Genomic DNA, 2993 nt, shown 5'->3' with positions numbered 1-2993 from the left:
ACGTGCAAAGGCTGTCTCGTTGACGGATTTCATCTTCTGAAAAAGAAGATGCAGTAACATTGCAGTTACCGCGGACCTTGACTACAAAATAATCAAAGGCGGCTACACGTGCACTTGGGCATATCGAGGACCTTGACTGCAAAATAAACAAGGCGGCTACACGTTCTTTGAGGCACGTGCGCATTTTCCAAGTCTGACAGCTATGATTCCATCGTCCAACACGTTCTTTGAGGCACGTGCGCATTTTCCAAGTCTGACAGCATTTTCCAAGTCTGACAGCTATGATAGAGACGTGCAGACGTGCGATGTCGATTTCTTGAATAGAAAAGCGTCAAATCGAACGGGTCGTATCATCTTCCGTGCGACCGCAGACCTTGTCGAATGCTATCACCCCACGTCTGTAGGAATAGCGCGTGACTCAGTTCACTCGAGCAACCGAGCGAGCTGATTCACGCACCTCGGCATTATAAAACATCAGAAAGTTTCCACAAAATCTGATCAAAGCCTGCACCACAAACTCTCACTTTGCACTATTTCGCCGCTTATCGCTCTAATTCTAACCCTTGTAGTTCCTGAATCGCTCAACGCCTGCAACATGGAACCCCAATCTGGACGCTGGACCACCGGCCTGTGCGGCTGCTTTGAGGATTGTGGAACATGTAAGAGAGAAACGCTGGCTGCTTCTAAAATCCCACCGCCGTTGGTTTCACCGAAAACCATCTTATATATTATACGCTGTGATGAGCAAAAGTTTGATCCAACCCTTAGAGGCTAGAAACCGCATCTGTCTCAATTTTGAGGTAAGGGGTGAAACTGCCAGTAGATGCTGATGATCAAAATTTATGCCATCTGATGTGCAGGCTGTTGCGCCACATGCTGTCCTTGTGTTATTGTCGGGCAAGTGGTCAACATACTGGATCGCGGACAAACATGTGAGTCTCGTGCAACGCCAGTTTTCATTTGTATGGACCGACAAGATGGAGTGATCAAGATTAGTATTCTGTTTCTAGTACATAACGAAGACGAGATTGTTTCAATTTTTTTATTTATATTTGGACCGTGTCTTAGAAAGCTCGCTCATACAATCGGACTCGGCTAACCATCAAATCAAGGCTTCCTCGATAAGAGGGTCGATCGAAAGCAGATGATGACTGATTTGAACTTCCCTTCGATGCAGCTTGCTTGATCGGAGGGGCGATTTTCGGTCTTTTACAGTGTACTACGGGTTGTGGTTGCCTTTATACGTGTATTTACAGATCGAAGTTACGGGGAAAATACAGTCTTCCCGCAGAGCCTTGCAACGACATCTGCACGGACTGCTGTTGTCTATGCTGCTCCATTGCGCAAACATTTCGTGAGCTGAGAAATCGGAATGCGGATAAAGAGCTCGGTAAATATAAGTAGATTGTTGTCACAAATTGTAGATGATCAGATGGTAGTTGTATCTGAGAGGTGCCCATTATTTTACAGATTATGGAGCTGGAAACACGGTCTTCGACGCACCGCCATCTCAAGCCATGAACAACTATTAAACTTGAACTTTTAGATCTTTAATCGATTCGTCGGACTGTCTTGGTGTTTGTAGTGCTCCCCTTGAGCCAATCTGGGCCTAGTTATTGAACTCGCAAATTTGACTGGCTATCATAATTAAAAAGCTGAGAGTACGCTATAAATTTCTCATCGTACAAGGGGTCCCTCAAATCGGGTCCCCTCATATGGCTACTCAATATGGCTTTTTAATTGCTCATTTAGTTCATGGAGTTAGACAGTTTACTCAATCAATCAAAGGAAGTTTGGCTACTTAGCAACTACCAGCCTTTATGATTTGGCCTACTTCTCAACAATAAGACTTTGTGCTTTGGCTAAGGAAATAGTTTAGGTAGTTCACTTGACTCTCCACTCTTTGAGCTCTTGTAGGGCTATGAAGATCCTTTTTTCTATATCAATAAAGTACTCCTTTTTATTTATTTATTTACTTTTATTTTTATTTATTTAAACTCATGTCAAAAATGGCTTCTTATTATGGTGTATTTAAAGTTTGAATGTTTGCAATCGTTGCGAATACCTTAAAGTTTATCACTTGCAAATCGGTGGTGACAATAAGTTTGAAGGGGGCGCTCCTTAATTATGGCAACATGAGCTTTGATGAGCTTGCAAAAGAGATCATTATGGTAATCTTATGAAGTACAACATCACAATCCTACTTTGCATCATGGGACCATTGCGTGCCTTTTCCCTTATGAAAGTTTCCTTCTTCCTATGGTTACCTCCATGATGCATGGGGTTAGCATTTGATCTTGGGTAACAAAAGAGATGATTATGTTAACCTTATGAGGTGCACTGTTGCACTCCTACTTTACCACATGTGCCTTTTCCCTTATGGAAGTTTCCTTCTTTCTGTGATTATGTCCATGATGCATGGGGTTAACATTTGAGCTTGTGTTACCTACATAAGAAATTAGCAATAGGCCGTGATGCTGGACATCTAACTGCATGTCTTGGGCTAACATGATTCTTAGTCATTTGTCTCCCATAGCAAAGTAGAGGCTGACTACCTCAGGGGGTCACTCATAAATATGTAAGCATACCACGTGGGTTTAGCAGGAGGATTTTTTTACACGACCTTTTTACACATTTTTCACATACAGAAGGGTATCATATAAAGGGGATATTCATAGATTGAATAGAAAAAGGGTGTGTTTTATTCATGATAAATTTACGTACAAGGGGTTTTACAAATAGGCCTTGAACGCACGTGATATATAGGGTTTATATATAGTGACCCCTGCAAGCTGACTATGGACGACTTCTCTGATGCCTCGAAAAAAGGCACCACTCTTCAAAATGGTTCATGGTTTTTTTATTTTTTTCCAAAAAAGTCTTTTAAATTGTATTTAATTCCATAAATCTTGAACTAATTCCTTAAAAATGTTATTTCTTATCATGTCAAAGAAAACCTAACAACCTACTACCTTCCATAAGGGACTTTACAA

The 2993-nt window shown here is 41.5% G+C and overlaps 1 protein-coding gene across 1 annotated transcript; it reads left to right on the top strand.

Annotated features, from left to right (window-relative positions):
- Positions 1–498: 498 nt before the first annotated feature.
- LOC147895000 (cell number regulator 2-like) lies at positions 499–1894 on the top strand. The gene is made up of 4 exons (XM_087384175.1): positions 499–659; positions 861–932; positions 1178–1390; positions 1471–1894. The coding sequence occupies exons 1-4, from the start codon at positions 596–598 to the stop codon at positions 1530–1532; spliced, it is 411 nt and encodes a 136-aa protein (XP_087240301.1). The 5' UTR covers positions 499–595; the 3' UTR covers positions 1533–1894.
- Positions 1895–2993: the final 1099 nt, after the last annotated feature.

Source organism: Dipteris shenzhenensis, chromosome 13 (assembly GCF_047967505.1).
Source record: "Dipteris shenzhenensis isolate YYH24624 ecotype China chromosome 13, Dip_SZ_1.0, whole genome shotgun sequence".
NCBI classification, from domain to species: domain Eukaryota; kingdom Viridiplantae; phylum Streptophyta; class Polypodiopsida; order Gleicheniales; family Dipteridaceae; genus Dipteris; species Dipteris shenzhenensis.
Note: the sequence above shows the minus strand (reverse complement) of the source record. Positions and strands in the feature narration are given on the sequence as shown.